The sequence below is a fragment of the Ovis aries genome, chromosome 1 (assembly GCF_016772045.2).
Source record: "Ovis aries strain OAR_USU_Benz2616 breed Rambouillet chromosome 1, ARS-UI_Ramb_v3.0, whole genome shotgun sequence".
Lineage (NCBI taxonomy): Eukaryota > Metazoa > Chordata > Mammalia > Artiodactyla > Bovidae > Ovis > Ovis aries.
The window spans coordinates 200,781,470-200,803,183 of record NC_056054.1 but is presented as its reverse complement, the minus strand read 5'-3'; the positions used below and the strand labels follow the sequence as shown (position 1 = coordinate 200,803,183).

The 21,714-nt window shown below is 40.5% G+C and overlaps 1 protein-coding gene and 1 long non-coding RNA gene across 8 annotated transcripts in view; one reads left to right on the top strand and one right to left on the bottom strand.

Annotated features, from left to right (window-relative positions):
* The window catches only part of MASP1 (MBL associated serine protease 1), a 66,632-nt gene extending 66,078 nt beyond the window's left edge, over positions 1-554 (bottom strand). For all 7 annotated transcript variants that reach the window (XR_009601606.1, XM_060419467.1, XM_042233319.2 and 4 more), the window contains exon 1: positions 461-554. Coding sequence is in view for 6 of the 7 variants with exons in the window: in XM_060419467.1 (XP_060275450.1) it covers positions 461-465 (5 nt within the window). In the remaining variant the exon portion in view is untranslated. The remainder of the gene's footprint in view (positions 1-460) is intronic.
* On the top strand, positions 246-18,917 carry LOC105602729 (uncharacterized). The gene is made up of 5 exons (XR_001021469.4): positions 246-348; positions 701-820; positions 10,524-10,571; positions 12,326-12,456; positions 13,347-18,917. It is a non-coding gene; the product is annotated as an uncharacterized LOC105602729 (long non-coding RNA).
* The last annotated feature ends 2,797 nt before the right edge of the window (positions 18,918-21,714 follow it).

Below are 21,714 nucleotides of genomic sequence, written 5' to 3'. Positions count from 1 at the left end.
GAGCAATGGGAATCTGGTTTCTTTTCCGGTCAGAACAAATAAACACACAAACACATATTTAACTCACAGAGTGTTGGAAGAGAGAAACCAGTGCTCTTTTTAAAGGAGGAAAACAAAAACTCAACCTTGTAGGCAACAGGAGAAAAGTCACATTGGCCGGCAGGCAGCACCCTGCGTTGGCAGAGGAGAAATCTGAGCTCCAGCGGCACCGGCGGCATTTGCACACAGCCACAGCCTCCCGTTTCAAGTTGCAAGTCTCTGGAGTCCCAGGCAAGGCCCCAGCCTGGCTCCCTTCTCAGAGCCCCGAGAACTGATGAAGAGCCCCTGCACCAACCATAGGACACGCAGGTGAGTCTGCCCAGAGACAAGGTCAGACCTTCCAGAGCTACTTGGCATCTGGTCCCTGAAAGCTGCCGCCCCCCTCCGCCCACCCCATGCCCACTTCTGCCCTGGCACTCACCTCATTTTCCTGCCTTGAGTGCTCCTGGCTGCCTGGTCCCCTTGGCCTGACTCGTCTGCGAGCTCGTCCCCAGTGTGGTATCAGCCTTATCTTTGTTCTGAGGTCCCTGTGTGACTCTGGAATTGGCTGGCATTCTCCATTCAGGTCACGCCTTCCCCTGCCTGCAACAGATCCCCTCTCCCCCTCTCTCCCTCTGCCTTCTCTCTCTCTCTCCTCTGACTTGCTCTTACACACACTCAGAGGGACCTGACAGAACAGAATCCGTCTTCTTCCTTACAAGATCTCCTCCTCCAGTTCCCTCCTTCATCCTGTACGGCTGCTTCCAGCTCCCGGGAGAGAATCGCTGAGCAGCTCGAATAGGTATTTGTATCACCGTGTGTGTGTGTGTGGTGTGTGTGTGTGGGGTGTGTGTGTGTGTGTGTGTGTGTGTGTGTGTGTGTAGATAGTAGAGAGGGACAGCGTCAGCTCTCCCCAGTCTCCCTTGCCAGATGGCTATAATTCTCTGCTCGTCTTCAGGACACTGGCAAAAGGACATCAATTAAGCAAGGACAATACTAAGAAGGCAATTCTAGTATCCTACGCTAGGCAAGAAAAAAGATCCAAATCCCAAAGCTTGTCTGTCTACAAACAACCACAGGCTTTTTGGTGAACAGAGCAGCTGGCCAAGCTTGTGAGCTAGCAGCCAGTCCTTCACTTGGCTAGTTGTTTCTCACCACTTGAAAGTGAGGCTTGAGCTTTTTACCAACTCAGACTGTGCAGGGGCCTGTTACCGCCCAGGGAGGACCCACCGCAGTCAAAAAGCCTCACACCCCATGGATGTGAAGAGACCTGGGCCTGTGTACATGGCTAGACCCAGGGACTGTGAAGAAAAGCAGCAGCAGATCTCAGCCGAGCTGAAGAAGGAAATTTCCTTTCTCCACAACAATGACCACCAGTCCTGAACAAGGAGAGGGATGTCTGGTTAAAAACAGTACAGTTCACTGAGAACCTTTTCTGTGTTAGGCACAGGGCTAGGTGCAAACATCATCTCAATTATTTCCACAAACGTGAGAGGGTCACACTATCATACCCATTTTACAGACAAGAAAACTGAGGCAAGAGAGGTCCATAACTTGCCTAGATTATCCAGCTTCTTATTACGCCTACTGCTGTCACAGCTAATAGTTAACATTTACTGAGCACTGTGTCAGGTACTGTTCTAGTAATGGGTTAACTGCTTTTGATTGTCTTTACATTTTGCAGAGCTGAGTAGTAATATTATTTCTGCTTCCAGATGAAGAAACTGCTCAGAGAGTTTAAGTAAGTTACCCAAGATCACACAGCTAGAAAGTGATTGGGAAAAATCTGAGCCGGTATCCACTATGTTGCGCTGCTTCTTACTAACAAACATATTATAGTGCATATGGCATTACAGATACATACCACAGTCACAGAGAAACTCAATTTGAGGCATTTTTTGAAAAGAGCAATTAGACTCAGTCAGAGTTAGCTATAATCTTTCCTTTCTATTCAAGCAAACCATGTACTTTGGACTCAATAACATCTCTGATCCTGTTTCCTCATCTGGAAAATGGGGTTTGCTATGAGACTTAAAGGAATTATTCTTACACTTTTTTAGCTGTTCAGTGTACTCAAGAGATGGCTCCCACCCATTCCAAGCAAGACGGCAAACACGTGCATTCTCCACACTCTGATAACACTGCTTTGGCACATTTTGGGGAACAGTGCCTTGAATCTTGCTGAAGTTCTCCTTGTTCCATTTTTTCTTCAGTTTCTCTGTTTTATCACCTTTAAAGGTCAACTTCACTAAGCTGGGCATTATTAAGAAGCCATGTTTGATATTGTGGGTACAAGTATATGCGATGAGGAAATGTTTGAACCTAGGCACTGTTTTTGCAAAATACTGCTTTCTGGTTTAGGCAAGAGGAAAAAAAAAAAAAAAAAAACAAACCTTTAAAAGTCCCATTAAGAAGACTTACAGGCTCCTCCGACATCAAATAACTCTCACCAACATTTTAATGATTTAAGTGTAAATGAATCAGAAACACATGGGCTGCATTTCTTTTGGAATAGACAAGCATTTTAAAACCACGAGAGGAAGAACTTGGCACAAAGCACCCTGCGCCATGCAGAGGGCCCTGCCCACTAAAGACGTTCCTCCATTAGTGCTGCAGATGAGCTGGCCCTCTCCTAATTTAGGGCATATCCAGGGAAATGCAGTCATTTGCTCTGGGCAGAGAGGGGAGAGTTTGGGAGGGAAAGCCATCAGCTTCTCCTTGTGAAGTGTCACAGAGCCACTGAGCCTCCCAGAATAATTTCCTGACTATGTTTTTTTTAAGGCTGCCAACGCTCAATGGGAGGCATTTGAAATATGTTCTGAGCCAAAGTTCTGCCAATATACAGCAGAGCTGATATGTGCTTCCTTGGGAGTTAGCCAAGGCTCAGATGGAATCTGCATGAAAACTCTGTGGCTTGGGACTGATCTGGCCTGGATTCAGGGCAGTTTCCCATTGTGTGGGGCTGCGCTGGTGATACCGTCCTGATCTTTTGATAAGAACGTCCTAGAGCAACATGAATAAATCATGAAGAATGGGAGGAATGGAAAAGACAGTGGTCTAGGAATAGACTCAAACATGGGTAACTCATGTGTGACCTTGGGCAAGTCACCTACCCTCTCTGCTGCAGGAGGGGAAGGAGGGACATCAGTTTTTTCTACTGTAAACTCAGGGGATAGGAGTCCACTGGGAGCACAAAGCACATATAAATGTGAGTGTCAGGACTATGGAATGAAATTGCAGTGGGGGTGGCGAGGTGAATTGCTAATAATCTGTTAAAAGTCAAAAAGCCCAGAGTGGCCTTCTAATCTTGACACTTGCTTTTATCTGTGGTTATAATATTACATACTCAGGATTCAATCACAGGTATTCAGAAAGATAATTTCTAAGAAGATTCAACTTGTTTTAAAAAATGTTGATGAAAAAGTGAACATACTTACATATAGGAAACTAACGGTATGTCAGTTAGAATCATAAAAGTGTAGAATGACGGATGTTGGCTCAACATCCCGTTCATGGTAAGGGAAACGGATCAGAAACCTACTACTAACAGTAAATACTACAGCATTCCTACAGCTAGAATAGGGCTTTGTTTACATGTTCTACCAAAGTGTTTATTATATACAACTCTTGAGCACAGACTTTCTGGAATTTCATGAATGCATTGGAAAAAGTAAAATATTTGGGCAAAAAGTTTTTATTGGCCAAATGTGAAATCCAGGCTTCCTATAGAATATCTAAAAACTGATCAATGGCCCCAAAGATTACACCTTAGAATTAAATTTTGGGTTATTCAATAAACTGACTGACAGAATGCTGGAAACCCTGACTTTAGAAACTATCAGGTCATCAGAAAAATATGGGAAATTAAAAAAATAACAGTGCCTGAGCTTCGTCTCAGAAGATTCAGATTCAATGAATCTTGGGAGGGGCTCTTGAATCTATAATCTTAAAAGCTCCCATGCACAAGTGTCCCACTTTGTGTACATATAATGGTGTGTCATAATTAATGACATCTTAGATTTGATGTAGTATTCTTAGCATCTGCCAGATACCTTCACGTACATCATTACATGTAATGTTGACATGTGCTTCCAGATGAGGTTCAGAGAGACTAAGTATGCCGACAAGAGGATGATCAACATCTAGAGCCTTGGACTCCTGACCCCAAGTCCAGCCCTCCTTGTCCTCGTCTGTAGACCCCTGATTCTGTCCGTGGATTTTGAGCATTCATGAGCCATGCTGTCCTGTGACTGCAAGATTTTAGGGGAGGGAAAAATAATTTATATGCAAAAAATAAACTAGGCTCCTCCAAAATTCATGGGCTGAATTGTGCTCCTCCAAAATTCATATGCTGAAGCCTTAACCCCCAGGATCTCAGAATTTATTTGGAGATAGGATTTTTAAAGAGGTGATTAAACTGGAGGTTGTTAGGGTGGGCTCTAATCCAGTATGACTGGTGTCCTTATAAGAGGAGGAGATTAAGATACAGACAACACAGAGGAAAGATGGGGTGAAGAGACAGCCATCGGTGAGCCAAGGAGAGAGGTCTCAGAAGAACAACCTTGATCTTGAACTTCCTTAAAATACCTGCCAACACCGTGAGCTTGAACTTCTAGTCTCCCAAACTGTGAGAAAATATATTTTTGCCATTTAAGCTACCTAGTCTCTGATCCTTTGCCATGGCAGCTCTGGCAGACTAATGCAGACTGTTAATAGAAGTTCTCCCAAAGTGTAAGTAAGCCCATACTGCCATAGTGTCAAGCTAAGTTCAAGCACCACATACATGGAATTAACAAATACTGAGTCAGTTAAGGTTTTGTTTGGTAGGTGATAAGAGAAACCTTGACTAGTGCTGAAACAGAGTTTATTTTCCTTGTGTAGCAAGAAGTGAGGCAGAAGGTGGGCCTGGGGACATTTTCCTTTTCTTTTTTTTTCTCTTCTGTCAGTCCTAGGAGGGGTGATGTGTCCTAGGGTTAGGTACGTGAAACATAGACCATCTGTTATGGGCTGAATTATTTCCTCCCCAAATTCATATATTGAAGCCTTAACTCCCAGTATCTTAAAATATGAACATATTTGAAGACAGGAGCTTTAAAGAAGTGATTAAGTTAAAATAGGGCTGGATGGGCCTAATCTAATTATTAATGTAAGAAGAAGAGTTTAGGATACAGACAACACAGACAGTGGGGAGACCATGAGGGAACGCAGTAAGAAGGCAGCCATCTGCAAGTCAAGGAAAAGGCTCTCAAAAGAGACTAAAGCTGCCAACACCCTGATCTTAGACTTCTGGCCTCTAGAATTGTGAGAAAATTAATGTCTTTTACTTGAGTGACCCAGTCTGTGGTATTTCAGTGTAGCAGCCCTAGGAAGCTAATACACCATCTATACTTGCCTTACCTTTGCTCACCTAAATATGTTTGATACAAATTATGGTTGCTATTCACTCATATTAGGTCTCCCCTCCCACAGAAGTTCCTCAAATGCTAAGACCGCATGGATCAAGAAGATACAACCATCAGACAGGATTAATTAGGCCTTAAGAATTCCCTGGTGGCTCAGAGGTTAAAGTGTCTGCCTGGAATTCGGGAGACCCGTGTTCGATCCCTGGGTCAGGAAGATCCCCTGGAGAAGGAAATGGCAACCCACTCCAGTATTCTTGCCTGGAGAATCCCATGGAAGGAGGAGCCTGGTGTGCTACAGTCCATGGGGTCGCAAAGAGTTGGACATGACTTAAGAAGCAAATGAACAGGAGGGGTCAGACCTTGTGAAAGGTCAGGGGATTCAGGATTATCACCTCTCTAACTCTCTAGTGCTGTTTCATGACCATTACTTTTCCAAACTCCTTCTAAATTCCCCTGCGTTTCTATCATTCTGGCACATTCTACTCATCTCTACTACTGTCATCTTCCAATTTCTTTATCCTCTTCTCTGTTCCTTTCATTAATAACTTAGGCATGTGACACTATGCTCACCTCTCCTTCCCCATTCCTCCTGACATCCTGAGTGACAGTGGCCTCTCATTGCTTGATCTAGTTTAATGATGATTTCTTCCATTTTACCATAGCCATCTACTCTTACTTATAGCCATATCTATGTCTGAAATCTTACCCTGTGATACCCCATTCCCTAACCACTGTCTCCCATCTTTCTAAGTCTGACTTCTTCAATTACCCTAGAATTCAACCTCATCAGGATAGCTAGCCCTCTAACACCATTCCAGTTCCAGTCTATCAGATTCTCTTGGCTTTATATCTTTTCTGAATTCCACAACCAATCACCATCACTCCTTAGTGGATTCTTCTTCTTCTTCTTTTTTTTTTTTTAACCAGTTTCTTGACTCTCTTCTTACTTCAGAGGAATGATTCTTCATATTTCTGGTAAATCAGTGAGACTCTAATGAAAGCCAGATTCCCTCTCTTTGGAATATCCCCAACTGCTACTGCTGCTAAGTCACTTCAGTCGTGTCTGACTCCTAGTGACCCCGTGGACTGCAGCCTACCAGGCTCCTCCATCCATGGGATTTTCCAGGCAAGAGTACTGGAGTGGATTGCCATTGCCTTCTCCGGGAATATCCCCAACAAGACCACATAATTCATTCCCTCACTCCTTCAGTTCTTTCTAAAAACGTCACCTTATTAGTGAGGTCCTTCCTGGCCACTCTACTCTATTGCTTCTATTCTCACCCCCATTTGCTCTCCCCGTATCCTGCTTCATTTGTCTTTGCGGCACTAGCCACCAGCTAAGATGGTGTTTATTTTAAGTTTTTATTGGTTTGTTGCTTATTCTCCACCCCATTAGAATAACACTGTCTACAAATGGACAAGTATTTTTGTATTTTTTTGTTTACTGCTCTATTTCCAGTACCAAGAATAATGCCCTTGGCCTGCACAAAATAGGACCTTAATAAACATCTGTGGAATGAGTTTTCTTCCAAGAAACATTTAATAGGCACTATTCTTCAAATTTGGGATATAATTTCAGGGGCTTGATGGCTCTCCTAAAACCATGGAGCTCAGAAGTTCAATTGTAACCAGGCTTCTCAAATATTTCTCATACATCCCACTATAGTTTTAAAAATCATTGCATACTGATCACTAGCAAATCTACTACTTCTTTAGCCTAAATGTCTTTCCATAGTTCCTCATGCTCAAATCAAATGTCTATTCTCACCTCCACCGCAAGGTTCCATTAGGCACAAGTCATTTTCCTTATCCAACTTGCTCATTCTCTCATATGATCAATGTTCATGAACTACTAGCAAATCAGAAATTCAAGCCAGATATTTGAGTTTCATCATTGACTTATTTTTCCTTTTCTTCTCATCTGTCATCGATCAATAACTCCTATTGTTTACATATAAGTATCTTTAAATCCATCATTTATGCCTAACATCCATTCCCCATTGCCCTTGCACTAGTGGAATGATTCATTAGTTTTCATTGGATTATTTCAATAACTTCTCATTGGCTTCTTTACCTTTAGTACCACTCTTATAAGTATACAAGTCTCACTAATTCTCTCCCTTTGCTAGACCTTTCAGATCCTTCCTTTTCCTAGAGAATAAAATAAAAATACCTTAGAATAGCCTTTGAGCCTTAAAGCCTAATGCTGCCATGAAACTGAAGTAGCCTGCAGTGCTGAGCCAACATGTGGAGGACAGCTGCCTAGAGAATGGCCTGGATCCACAGCAGACTTTGCTTAAGCTAGAAAGAAACTGTTGTGTGAAGCCACTGAGCTCTTGGTATTGTTTGTTATTGTAGATAATTTAGCCTATTCTGACTGACACAATACTCTTATATGGGTTTACTCTTTCACCTCTGTATTTTCCCCCAGAACCAGCACATCTACACATAGCACTTAATGTCTAGAACTGGTACCAAACTAGTTTCATGTTCCAGATTTTGTCATGCTCTCTCATGTCTGTAGGCACTTACATACTTGGTTGTGTTTGTCTTTAATGCTATTTTCTTCCTCATTTGTCTACAGAACTTCCTCTTATTTATCATTTGAAATCTTTCTTAAACATCAGCTTCTCTGGAAAATTTTCCCCAGTCAGTCAACATGGAAGTAAACACTACCTTTGTTCCTTACACTTAAACTTTAAATTATACTTTAAATTGCATGTGTCAAATTTTGGAGCAATTTTTTTGTTGACTTGTGTCATTCTTTCATCACAATAATTTGAGGGTCTGAACAATATCGTTTGTACTTTCAACTCAATAAATGCTTAGTGAATGCATAATGTCTAAATAAATTTTTAGAAAGATATCAGGACAGGTAAACATATAATTAAATCTATAGTTATAAATTATGATGACTATCATAAAGAAAGAGAACTATGAGAGAGGCTAATAGAAGGGCTTAATTTATGCAGAGTGGTCAGCAAAATCCTGGTGAACTGTTATTTAAAATCAATAGGATGAGTACAAGTTTGCTAGTGAAGAGCTGGTGATTTCTCAACAATGGACTACCCTACTTGGACATCACACGTGTGGAAACTCCCCATTTTTATAACCCAGTTCATAGAAATAATAAAGATATAGAAATGTGAACAGCTGCGCTCAGAATCAAGAAGAGGAATGACCTGTGGATGAGGAAGTGGGAAAGTCCATAAAAGGAAGGCGATAGATGAGAAGTTATGGCAGTGAGTTTCCCACAGTGGGAACCCATCCTAACCATGTGGGATATCTTCATAGTCCTGCTGGGGCTGACAAGACTGTATGTGAAGTACTGGGAAAGGAGAAAGAATCACCAACACAGAAAAATTGCCAAGCAAGAGCCAACAAATATTTTTCAAAGCCTGTATATGGAAAAGCGATACTAAACTCAATAAGAAAAGAATTTCATGGAAGGAAATAGAGTTAATAGAACCACAAGAACAGGATTTTAAAACAACTGTCTCTAGAAAGTTAAAGGAGGGGATATCATCTATGAGACAAGGAGAAAGATTTGAAATAAGAACAGGTTGAAATGCAAAAAAGAAGCAACTGGACAATTAATGAAATGAAAGTAACAAATTTGCATTTATTAAATGTTTATTGAAATTAAAAAATAAGATGCAATTGTAAGTATAAATAGCTGAATGGCTACAAATGAAAAATTAATTAATGATTTGAAAAATCAAGCTGAAGAATTCTCTCAGATAAAGAGATCAGAAGTATAGCAAAAAATAAAGGGATATAGATTCTGAAGTTCTTCAGTTCAGTTCAGTTCAGTCGCTCAGTCGTGTCCGACTCTTTGTGACCCCATGAATCGCAGCATGCCAGGCCTCCCTGTCCATCACCATCTCCTGGAGTTCACTCAGACTCACGTCCATCAAGTCAGTGGTGCCATCCAGCCATCTCATCCTCTGTCGTCCCCTTCTCCTGCCCCCAATCCAGAGTCTCTTCCAATGAGTCAACTCTTCGCATGAGGTGGCCAAAGTACTGGAGCTTCAGCTTTAGCATTATTCCTCCCAAAGAAATCCCAGGGTCGACCTCCTTCAGAATGGACTGGTTGGATCTCCTTGCAGTCCAAGGGACCCTCAAGAGTCTTCTCCAACACCACAGTTCAAAAGCATCGATTCTTTGGTGCTCAGCCTTCTTCACAGTCCAACTCTCACATCCATACATGACCACTGGAAAAACCATAGCCTTGACTAGACGGACCTTAGTCGGCAAAGTAATGTCTCTGCTTTTGAATATGCTATCTAGGTTGTCATAATTTTCCTTCCAAGGAGTAAGCGTCTTTTAATTTCATGGCTGCAGTCACCATCTGCAGTGATTTTGGAGCCCAGAAAAATAAAGTCTGACACTGTTTCCACTGTTTCCCCATCTATTTCCCATGAAGTGATGGGACCAGATGCCATGATCTTCGTTTTCTGAATGTTGAGCTTTCAGCCAACTTTTTCACTCTCCTCTTTTACTTTCATCAAGAGGCATTTTGGCTCCTCTTCACTTTCTGCCATAAGGATGGTGTCATCTGCATATCTGAGGTTATTGATATCTCTCCCGGCAATCTTGATTCCAGCTTGTGTTTCTTCCAGCCCAGCGTTTCTCATGATGTACTCTGCATATAAGTTAAATAAGCAGGGTGACAGTATACAGCCTTGACGTACTCCTTTTCTTATTTGGAACCAGTCAGTTGTTCCATGTCCAGTTCTAACTGTTGCTTCCTGACCTGCATACAGATTTCTCAAGAGGCAGGTTAGGTGGTCTGGTATTCCCACCTCTTTCAGAATTTTCCACAGTTTATTGTGATCCACACAGTCAAAGGCTTTGGCATAGTCAATAAAGCAGAAATAGATGTTTTTCTGGAACTCCCTTGCTTTTCCATGATCCAGTGGATGTTGGCAATTTGATTTCTGGTTCCTCTGCCTTTTCTAAAACCAGCTTGGACATCAGGGAGTTCACGGTTCACGTATTGCTGAAGCCTGGCATGGAGAATTTTGAGCATTACTTTACTAGCATGTGAGATGAGTGCAATTGTGCGGTAGTTTGAGCATTCTTTTGCATTGCCTTTGGCAGCGGCTGTGCTTTGCTGGAGGAGCCGTGAAGAGATACCCCACGCCCAAGGTAAGAGAAACCCAAGTAAGATGGTAGGTGTTGCAAGAGGGCATCAGAGGGCAGACACACTGAAACCATACTCACAGAAAACTTGTCAATCTGAAGTTCTTACATATGTCTAATAGAATTTTCTTTAAAGACGAAATAAAGAGGGGGAATGTGAAATAATCTTTGATGATATATTGGCCTTAATTTTCCCAGAATTGAGAAACGACAAGAATTCTCAAACTGAAAAGATCTACCAAGGCCCAAGTGAGATATTTACATAAAATTAGACCTAGATTCCTTGTCATGAAAGGTCAATGTATTAAGAATAAAATTAGAATCTTAAAATTACCAATTTTTAAGAGAAAAAAATGAAATTAGATTATCATTCAGACATTTTCACCAACCACATGGAAACAAAAGGGAAATAGAGAATATCCAAATGTGAAAAAAGAAAATACCTTTAAATTTATCATTTTTTACTAAGGATTATGTAAGTGAAGCTGAAATAATGAAGACATTTTCAGACTCTAAAAAGCCTACCATTTGCAGGCCCTTTCAGAAAGAGTTACTGCAGGATGTTGGAGCTGGTTAGCGTTGGTGAAATTGTGGAGAAATAGTGACTGAACTGAATTGAACTGAACTGAAGCACACTAGAACCTTGGTGTCTCAGATGGTAAAGAATCCACCTGCAGTGTAGAAGACCTGGGTTCGATCCCTGGTTTGGGCAGATTCCCTGGAGAAGGAAATGGCAACCCTCTCCAGTATTCTTGCCTGGAGAATTCCATGGACTGTGTAGTCCATGGGATTGCAAAGAACTGGACATGACTGAGCGATTAACACTTTCAAGTACATGCGTATCATGCTTGTCAGAACATAAAGTGGCCTGGCTACTTGGAATACAATCTGGGGATATTAACAAAATAAGAATAGGCATATCCTACAAACCAATAATCTTACCTCAAGATATCTGTCTCAGAGAAACTTTCATTTGCGAACATATTTATTGTAGCATTATTTGTCAAGGTGAAAAATGGGCTTTAGTGGAATAATGGCTAAATATAATATAGTCATACTATGGAACACAAAACAACAATAAGAAGGGATGTGAAAGATCTATTGATATACGCATCAACCTGGATTTATCTCTAAGATTTACTGTTGAGTGAAATGGGTAGGTTGAAGAATGGTATGTACATTAGGATACTATTTATTTAATGAAAAAGCAATAGGTTCAACATGAAATACACATTTGGCTCATATCATAGATATTTTGCATATATTTTCCATATATAACTGACAAAAGTGGAAGGAAATAAATTACAGATAACTAGTTACTTGTGTGGAGGATGTGGTGAGAGGCTTTATTCATATTTATAATAAACAAAACTTTTAGTGACTGATCAAGTCTGTTTAAGCAGGGAATTTTAAGGGTGAAGGAGAACTCTGGGTATTGTGAGGAAAATGTATCTGGAGGCCAGTTTGGAGCCTGTTGCAGTACTTAGGACCATTCAGCACTCTGGGCATAGAGCCTGGGGCCCATGTAAATGTTTTAATTTCTTTTAAAATTGGAATTAAAAAATAAAATGATAATGGATATATAATAAAGAATCCAGTTATCTTTGTAGCAATGCAACATTAAAATATAACATTTGCTTATTTATTTTTATTTTTATGAATAAAGCCTAGATTAGGAGAGAGAATGCCTGGATGGATCGGACTGGTGGTGGCAAATATGGAACCCAGAGGATAAAGACAAAATAAATTTTGTCTTTCAGAAAAGCCTGAACCTGGCCGTAAACTGAGAGTGAGAAATTGAGGGAGAGGAAGACAGCAAAGACAACTTCCAGGATTCTGACTCAAGATTGTGTTGTTGCCACTTACTGAGATGGGGGAAGAGAAGTAGGGGGTGAGTGGGGGTCAGGGTGTAAGGGGCCTTGCACGCCACACTAGATGCAGAAAATCTACTAGGCAGGCTGGGGATTTTCTCAACTCTGGATAAATGAGAGAATCACGTGGGAAGCTTGAAAAATTCAAATTTCTGCCACAGCTCCCAGACTTGATCCCATCCAAAATCTTGAAAGAGTTGAGGAACGCTGACATTTTAGGCCACAGAAAGGCAAGATTTTTAAACGGAGAATGACATGATCAGATAGCGTTTTGTTTTGTTTTTTAAATTCATATTTGATAGCAGTAGTGAGTTCACAAGAGATTGGAGGATAAACAGGAGCTACAATACCTAACAAACCCAGGCTGCCTGATTCTCAGCCGCTCCCAGGCTAGGAAGAATTTAATGGAACTAAAGCTGTTTGGAAAAGAGCTGAAAAGACCTCCTGGCCAGACCCAGCCCAGGGCACAGCTTGGCTGAAGCCCAGGGGCATTTGGAGCACATAGGCCTTGGGGCCATCAGCATTCTCTGGCCAAACGGCAGTGCTAATTTAAATGTTCTGTTGTCACAAAACAGTGAACCTGAACCATAATGACTTTTTAAAAGCAGGATTTTAAGACCAAAGTGAAGTGAAGTGAAGTCGCTCAGTCGTGTCCGACTCTTTGCGACCCCATGAACTGTAGCCCACCAGGCTCCTCCGTCCGTGGGATTCTCCAGGCAAGAATACTGGAGTGGGTTGCTATTTCCTTCTCCAAAAGTATTTCACAAAAAAAAAAAAGCATTGCAAGAAAGCTGACCATCCCTCAGATAATGATTTTCAAATGGTGGGCTTCAAAATATTTTCGGGCCCCAGATGAAGGGACTGAAGCAGGAAGGGTCACATAGCTCTTTGTGTGTCTTTATCCATATAGGACTGTCAACAAGTATGACTCTTCTGAAGACATGCCAGCAGACCCTGATAGTTGAGCAGAACATGACACTCAATGCTGCACTCATCAGGACAGTGAGGGTATTTGGGTAAGCTGTGGTAACTCTCTGGGCCTGAGTTGTTTCGTTTTCCCCACAAGATGGGAGAAATGAAAGCACTTTTCTTTACATCTTGTTTCAAAGAAACAGTTGTTCTTAAAATCTTTTAAATGAGTAATACCTTTGGGATTCTACGGAAAGTTGACCTTTTCTGGAGAAAAATATAAAATTTTCCTGTATCTAGATATTTATAAGACTGGTGATTAATCCTTGGTGAAGTGAAAGTGAAATTCACTTAGTGGTGTCCGACTCTTAAGGAATTTTCCAGGCCAGAATACTGGAGTGGGAAGCCTATCCTTTACTCCAGTGGGTCTTCCTAACCCAGGAATCAAACCTGGGTCTCCTGCATTGCAGGCAGATTCTTTACCAACTGAGCTATGAGGGAAGCCCAGCTTTGGTAATGTTTATAAATTGCCTGCAAAGCTCCTGGCCCTTAGTGGAGATTCAACCAATAGTAATTGTTATTAATATAATTAGAAAGTAAGAGTAAGGACCATGATAGATATACAAAGAAAGTGGCCTTCAGGATGGGCTTGAAAAGATGAGTAGGATTTCAACAGGCCGAAAGAAAACAAGAGCTACAGTAATGGCAAAAATGGAAGACTCAGTGATGAAGGGATTATGCAGAATGAGCAATACTACTGAGACTTAGCTCCGTTCCAGGTGTGATATGCATTATTTACTTCAACCTCCACAATGAGATATTGTTAGAGAACAGGAAACAGAGAAAAGGAAATGTTCTTACTCAGAATTACCCACTCAACTTTGCTCCTGCTTCCTTAGCAAATAATTGGTTATCTTTCTGTCACTACAGGTTCATTTGCATTTTCTAGAGATTTAAGCCAATGGAATCATATAGCATATACTCATTTTTGTCTGGCTTCTCTCACTTAGCATAATTATTTTGAGATTCCCTCATGTTGTTACACATGTAGTTAGTTCATATGTCATGATTTGCTTATTCATCCGTTCATGGACACCTGGGTTATTACTAGGTTTCAGCTATTACAAATAAAGCTTCTATGAACATTCATGTATGTGTCTTTATTTGGAAAGATGCTTCCATTTTTATTTGGTCCATCTCTAGGAATGGGATGGCTAGATCAGATTGTAAGTATATGTCTAATATTTTAATACACTACCAAACACTTCTCCAAAGTGGTTGTACAATTTTACATTATCACCAATAATGAATGAACATTTCAGTTGTGCTATACTTGTGCCCAAACTTGGTAAGTTTGATTTTTGAAAAACTTTAACCATTATCATATATATGTAGAGGTATCTCATTGGATTTTAATTTGCATTCCCCTAATGATTAATGATTTTGAGCATTTTTAAGTGTTTTCATTCATGTATCATTTTTGGTAAATTGTTCAAACCTTTTGCCTGTTTAAAAAATTTTTTTTTCTAATTATTAATTTATTTATATATGAGTCCACTGTATATGGGACTTCCTCGGTGGCACTAGTGGTAAAGAATTTGGCTGCCAATGCAGAAGGCACAAGAGCCTTGGGTTTGCTCCCTGTGTCAGGAAGATCCCCTGGAGGAGGAAATGGCAACCCACCCCAGTATTCTTGCCTGGAGAATCCCATGGACAGAGGAGCCTGGCTGGCTACAGTCCATGGGGTCATAAAGAGTCCGACATGATGAAGAGTCTAAGCACACTGCTGTATATCAGATGCATAATTGGCAAATATTTCTCCCTCATCCACGGCTTGTCTTTTCATTACTTTAATGTTTTTTGCAGAGGAAAAGTTTTTAATTTTGATGAAGTACAAGATCAATATTTTTTCTTCTATAGATCATGCTTTTGGTGTTGTATCAAGAAAATCTTTGCTTAACCCAAGTATTCACAATAATAAAATACCATGTACTGGGGGTTTAAACAACAGCCATTCATTTTTGACATTTATTTTTCAGTTTTGGAGGCTGGGAAGCCAAAAAGCAAGGTGCCACAGATTGGGTTTCTGGTGAGAGCCCTTTTCCTGGTTGGCAGACTGCCTTCTTGTGGTGTCCTCACATGGGAGAGGGAAAGGGTGTCTTTTCTTATAAGGACACTAATCTAATCATGGGCACCACCCTCATGATCTTCTCCAACCTTAATTACTTCCCAGTTTCCACCTCCAAACTATCTCGTTGAGGGACAGGGCTTCAATATACGAATTTTGGGGGGTACAAATATTCAGTCTATAACACCAAGGTCATAATAGTTTTTCCTGTATTTTCTTTTTTTATTCTCTGTATTTCCCTCAAAATTTTTAGACTTAGATTCACATTAGGTCTATGATCCTATGATTTACATTTTGGTCTATGATCCATATGGAGCGGATTTTTGTATATTGCACAAGATTTGGATTGAAGCTCATTTTTTAGCAGATAGATATCCGATTGTTTCAGCATCACTTGTTAAAAGGACTATACTTTCTCCACTGATTTGCTTTACACCTTTGTCAGTTGTCCTTAAGCGTGAATTTGTATCTGGTTTCTCAATCTGTTCTGTTCATCTATTTGTGGAGCTTTATGCCAGTACCACATTGTCTTAATTACTGTAGTTTTATAAAAATCTAGAAATATGTAGTGTTAGCTCTCCTGCATTGTTCTTTTTCAAAGTTGTTTTAGAAAGAGTTTGTTAATTCCTACCAGAAAGCCTGCTGTGATTTTGATTGGAATTTTGTCGAATCTATACATCAGTTTAGGGAAGAATTGGCATCTTAAGAATAATTAAGTATTCATATTAAGAACATTCAGTATTCTTAAGTGAATACCGTATATCTCTTCACTTATAAAGTTCTTTCAAATTTCTCTCAGTAATGATTTGTTGTTTTTAGTGAATAATTCTTATCTACCTATTGTCATATTTATCTCTAGGCCTTTCATAAATTTTGATTTCATTGCATTTCATCTTTATTTTGATTTCTGATTGCTCATTGCTAATATAGAAATATAAGTGATTTCTTTCTGTCTTCTGCAATCTTACTGAATTTACATTTTAGTTGTAATAACTTTTTTAAAGATCCCATCAGATTTTTTACATAGATGATCATATCATCAAAAGAATAAAGACAGTTTTACTTCTTTTCTTTTCCTTGCTTTGTTGCACTGGCTGGAACCAAAAGTGTAATATTGCATAGAAGTGGAGACTGAACATAAAAGTTTTATTCTTGATCTTATGGAGAAAGCATTCAGTCTTTGCCATTATGTTATTTGCTAACTGTGGGATTTTTGTAGTTGTCCTTTATCAGATTGAGGAAGTTCCCATCTATTCTTAGTTTGCTGAGAATTTATACCAGGAATGGCTGTTGGGTTTTATAAATTATTTTTTTCTGCCTTCATTTATTTATTTATTTTGGCCATGCCACACAGCTTGTGGGATCTCAGTTCCCCGACCAGGTAGTGGAAGCACAGAGTCCTAACCACTGGACCTCCAGGGAATTCCACTTTCTACTTTTATTGACATAATCATATGATTTTTCATTTGTTAATATTTAAAATGTCAGTGTTAAAAATTTACCACTTTAAAAATATGGTAAATTACATTGATTTATTTTCTCGACTTTTCCAGAAAGTTAATCTTGCATTAATTCTACTTGGTTATGATATATTAATCTTTTTGTATGTTGTTGAATTCAATTTTATAAAATTTTGTCAATAATTTTTTATATATGGTTTTGAGGCATATTGGTATGAAGTTTTCTTATAACATTTTAATGTGATTTTAGTATCAGGAAAACACTGGCTTCAAAGAATGAGTTGAGAAGCATTCACTTCTCTTCAGTTTTCTGGAAGAATTTGTATAGGATTGGCATTCTTTCTTTCTTAAGCATTTCTTAATACAGTGAAGTTATATAGGCTTGAGTTTCCCCCCTTCTTCTCTGTGGGGAGATAATTTTAACTACAAATTCCATTTATTTAACAGATAAAAGGTTGTACAAGTTATCTGTTTCATCTTGAGTAAATTTTTGTGTTTTCCGAGGAATCTGTACATTTTATCTATGCTGTCTTTTTTAAAATTTATTTTTAATTGGAAGTTAATTACTTTCCACTATTGTGTTGGTTTCTGCTTAATGGTGTAACATTGTTTATCGTAGTATTGCTTTATTGTACTTTTACTACTTATAAAATCTTTAGTAATGTCACCTCTTTTATTCCTGAATTTGGTAATTTGTATCTTCTCTCTTTTTGTGCTGATCAGTTTTGATAGAAGTTTGTCAGCTTTATCACCTCCTCAAAGAGGCTGCTCTTGATTTCACTGATTTTTTTTCCCCCAACATATCTCTATTGCATATTTTTAATGGATTTATCCTCCAGTTCTTTAAAGTTGTCTATCTGGAAAGGTCTTTGCCCTTCTCTTGTTTTAAAAAGATATTCTCATGGAAGCAAAAGCGTCTGTATTATTTTGAGTGCAAAGAAAGGCATAATTAAAATGACAGCGTGCATATATCAAGCACTTAGGTTATGCCAACAATCTTCTGAGTTAAACATCATTATTATTTGCATTATACAGACTTGGAGACTGAGGCTCAGAACAATTTAAGTTTTCCAGTATCATATACCTAACAAGCAACAAAGCGGCATTCACACGACTCCAGAGTCTCTAATCTTAACAACAAGATAGAAAAGATTCTGCTGTCTATCAAGAAAATAGAGGACATATGAGTATACACTCCAGGAAATGCCTCACGCTTATAGTCCTGAGAAAAAAACTTAAGTCACTTGAGAGTCATTCCAGACTTTTTCCAGGACAATGGTCTTAGCAGGAAACTCCTGGGACCCTGTGAAACCATACAGCTCCCCAGAGACACTTACAGAGAACACAACCAACAAAACTCCAGGACATAGCTTACTGATCAAAGCCACCCAAAGTCATTCCCAGAGCCTGAGAAATGGCTCCATAAAATTAGCAGCTGGGGGTTGGAATGGGTGTTGGTTCTAAGAGGGCATTTCCCTATGGATGGCTGCACACACTCAGATGAAAAGACAGCCTTGCTGTTACTGTTGGGTGGGGCAGCATGTTCTTTTTTCAAATGTTCTGTGGAAATTGCATGGACAAAACAAAGAACACTGGGTCTGCACACATGCTACCTGAATGGATGGATTCAGATCTAAGAACCTGAGCATCCCATGTTGCTTGCCTGGGCCTGTTTCCTCATCTATAACAAAAATCATTCAGCGTACCATTTGGTGCTACAAAAGTGAGAAGGATAATTGTTGTTGTTAATACATTTCTGAACGTTTCAGGATTCTGCATGGAGATAAAATGAAAACATTTTATATCATACACTGAAAACTGAAATATACCAAAAAAGCTGCACCAAGTTAGGATTTGGAACAGAAATTGTTTACAAAATAGGCAATGCTACTGGGCATGTTTTGGTCTTCAATTAAATTCTTTTTAAACTCTGGCTCCATGGTGTAATGGTTTTGGAATTAGTAATAATAAAACATTAGTTACACTGGTGAGTAATGGTTTTATTTAAAACAAGATGAAATGTTAACCTGGTGATGCCCAGAACCAAACGTTGAGGCCTCTAAGTTAATGTCAGAGGCCAGCAGTGGGGTCATTGCTACTAGGTGGAGGGCTGAGATATACACAGCACAGCTAACTGAGCATCTCACCTCATTGTTTCACCTTGCTGTTTATCTGTGTCTTAACATCCTTTTGGAAGCACTCAATATTGACTTTTTTTTAACACTGGCAGAGACACTGGGACTCAGAAAAATTGATTGGGTCAAAGTCTCATGGCTTGTAGGGGTGCAGAGCCCAAGAGGTTGTGACAGTGCAGGGAGCAGGATCTGATATCAGGTGTCAGTTGGGGCAAGTGCCTGTGTAACTGGGGAGCATCCACTATGTGAGATGGGGATAATACCTACTTCAGGTGCTTACTTAGGGCCTGACGCTTACTTAAGTACTAAATAAAAGTTGGCTATTCTTCTTCATCTCCCACCTCACTTTTCATTGCAGCACATGCGGGTCTTGGCAAACACAAGCACGGCCACAGGCAAGCTCCCACTTCCATAGTCCTCCACCTACCAAGAACGTGCCCCCAACAAACCAGTCTGGAATGGACTCCATTCCACTCCCCTCCCAGCTTGTGAGTCTTGGGCTTTGGAGGTCCTCCCCCAGGGCTCCTTTCCCTCCCTCTGCCAGGGAGAATATCAGAACTTCAGCCTGGGGCTATCCTCACCTGATTCTGGTGACTTCCCAGGGGTGGGAGTGAGGGCAGAGGGGCTGGGGGGCAGTTCTTCATTTCAAATGGGAAGGGAGAAAGAAAAGGAAAAGTTAGAGCGACCTTATCTTGTGGGCTGGTCCCTGCTCTGATCTCTATCAGACTCCCTCCCATCTGTCTGCATCTCTTTCTCCTCTTTGGCCCCAGGCCTCAGGGCCAAGCTCCCTGGCAAATCTGCATTTTTTTTTCCCTGGAACATGGGGCCTGTAGCCATCTTCTGGGTTTGCAGAGAACCCAGCAGTAGTATTATCTGAGGACTTGCTGAAGACCCACATTCCCTGAAGGCACCAGGCCTCAGTTCAGTTTGGTTCAATTCAGTCATTCAGTCATGTCCGACTCTTTGCGACTCCATGAATCACAGCACGCCAGGCCTCCCTGTCCATCATCAACTCCCGTAGTTTACTCAAACTCATGTCCATAGAGTCAGTGATGCCATCCAGCCATCTCATCCTCTGTCATCACCTTCTTCTCCTGCCCCCAATCCCTCCCAGCAACAGGGTCTTTTCCAATGAGTCAACTCTTTGCATGAGGTAGCCAAATTATTGGAATTTCAGCTTTAGCATCAGTCCTTCCAGTGAACACCAAGGACTGATCTACTTTAGGATGGATTGGTTGGATCTCCTTGCAGTCCAAGGGACTCTCAAGAGTCTTCTCCAACACCACAGTTCAAAAGCATCAGTTCTTCAGCGCTCAGCCTTCTTCACAGTCCAACTCTCACGTCCATACATGACCATTGGAAAAACCATAGCCTTGACTAGATGGACCTTTGTTGGCAAAGTAATGTCTCTGCCTTTGAATATGCTATCTAGGTTGATCATAACTCCCCTTCCAAGGAGTAAGCGTCTTTTGATTTCATGTCTGCAATCACCATCTGCAGTGATTTTGTTCAGTTCAGTTCAGTTCAGTTCAGTCACTCAGTCGTGTCTGACTCTTTGTGACCCCATGAATCGAAGCACGCCAGGCCTCCCTGTCCATCACCAACTCCCAAAATAAAGACTGACACTGTTTCCACTTTTTCCCCATCTATTTTGCCATGAAGTGATGGAACCAGATGCCATGATCTTAGTTTTCTGAATGTTGAGCTTTAAGCCAACTTTTTCACTCTCTTCTTTCACTTTCATCAAGAGGCTTTTTAGTTCCTCTTCACTTTCTGCCATAAGGGTGGTGTCATCTGCATATCTGAGGTTATTGATATCTCTCCTAGAAATCTTGATTCCAGCTTGTGCTTTTCCCAGTCCAGCGTTTCTCATGATGTACTCTGCATATATTAAATAAGCAGGGTGACAATATGCACCCTTGACATACTCCTCTTCCTATTTGGAACCAGTCTGTTGTTCCATGTCCAGTTCTAACTGTTGCTTCCTGACCCGCATATAGGTTTCTCAAGAGGTAGGTCAGGTGGTCTGGTATTCCCATCTCTTTCAGAATTTTCCACAGTTTATTGTGATCCACACAGTCAAAGGCTTTGGCTTAGTCAATAAAGCAGAAATAGATGTTTTTCTGGAACTCTCTTGCTTTTTCGACGATCCAGAGGATGTTGGCAATTTGATCTCTGGTTCCTCTGCCTTTTCTCAAACCAGCTTGAACATCTGGAAGTTCACGGTTCACATATTGCTGAAGCCTGGCTTGAAGAATTTTGAGCATTACTTTACTAGCACGTGAGATGAGTGCAATTGTGCGGGAGTTTGAGCATTCTTTGGCATTGCCTTTCTTTGGGATTGGAATGAAATGGACCTTTTCCAGTCCTGTGGCTACTGCTGAGTTTTCCAAATTTGCTGGCATATTGAGTGCAGCACTTTCACAGCATCATCTTTCAGCAGTTGAAATAGCTCAACTAGAATTCCATCACCTCCGCTAACTGTTCGTAGTGATGCTTTCTAAGGCTCACTTGACTTCACATGCCAGGATGTCTGGCTCTAGGTGAGTGATCACACCATCATGATTATCTGGGTCATGAAGATCTTTTTTGTATAGTTATTCTGTGTATTCTTGCCACCTCTTTTTAATATCTTCTGCTTCTGTT